Source organism: Papilio xuthus, unplaced genomic scaffold (assembly GCF_000836235.2).
Source record: "Papilio xuthus unplaced genomic scaffold, Pxut_1.1 DF824793.1, whole genome shotgun sequence".
Lineage (NCBI taxonomy): Eukaryota > Metazoa > Arthropoda > Insecta > Lepidoptera > Papilionidae > Papilio > Papilio xuthus.
Genome location: NW_013533856.1, coordinates 5,112 through 6,027, shown reverse-complemented (window position 1 = coordinate 6,027; position 916 = coordinate 5,112). Strand labels below are relative to the sequence as shown.

Here is a 916-nt window from a genome sequence, read left to right as displayed (position 1 = left end):
CTTGACACTCGAGGGCCGCTTTGCCGAGACCGAGCGTGCTTTGTTACCCGCGACATACCATCCTTGCCTATAGATTTTTCACAGAGCTTTGGCGTTTCGCCTGTAATTTCATACTCTGAGTTCAATTTGCAGCGAAATCTTTTGAGGTAAATGTGTATGCTCTGCTCTACCTTAGTGTGCTTTTTCATTGACGATAATTAAAATTAAAAACATCTGAGAGTCGCTACCTCTTATGATTTTGACACTTCATTTTATACATCCATATGGCCTACGGTCGTCCGCTGCTACACATAGGTCTCCCCCATCGAACGCCATAATGACTGGTCCTGAGCCGTCTACATCCATCGTTTCGACATCCAAACTCTAATACTGTTTCTGTGTACAGGTATTTGCGTTGCGTAAACGAGCATATGCGCGACATCCAGCCTTTCGAGGACGTGCCGCACAAGCTGTCAGTGCAGCTGCGGCGAGCCTTTGTAGCCACGCGTACCTTCCACAAGGCGCTGCGTGCCGGCGCGGATGTCGTGCGCAATATGATGCAGGTACACCCACACACACAGCACAGCTCATCAAACAACGGACCATCTACCATCCAATCTACAGACCTTCAACCTGCTATTCATACTGAAGTGTGGTTAGGAACAGTAGTCTTGTGCCTACGTAACAATATATAAGGATTAAAAAAAAAAATTTAGAACTAAGCAAATACTGTCGGTAGTCGAAAATATCCACTGTTAATATTTGACAATGTTATATCCGCTCAGTCACACGTGACATTAATAATTCGCAAACTGCACCATAGCTTCCTACGATCGATAACAATTGACAGCGGCGCCGCGCTGGCCGACACATTGTCTCATGCAAATTTTGGCAGCACAGAGTTTTATAAAACGAATATCAATATTCAAGACGGCAC

General features: G+C 45.3%; 1 protein-coding gene across 1 annotated transcript in view; it reads left to right on the top strand.

Annotated features, from left to right (window-relative positions):
- Positions 1–227: 227 nt before the first annotated feature.
- LOC106127292 (glypican-6-like) overlaps positions 228–916 on the top strand; it is a gene marked incomplete at its 3' end in the record, with an annotated part of 5,797 nt that continues 5,108 nt past the window's right edge. The window contains exon 1 of the mRNA XM_013325379.1: positions 228–542. Coding sequence (XP_013180833.1) covers positions 411–542 — 132 coding nt within the window. The remainder of the gene's footprint in view (positions 543–916) is intronic.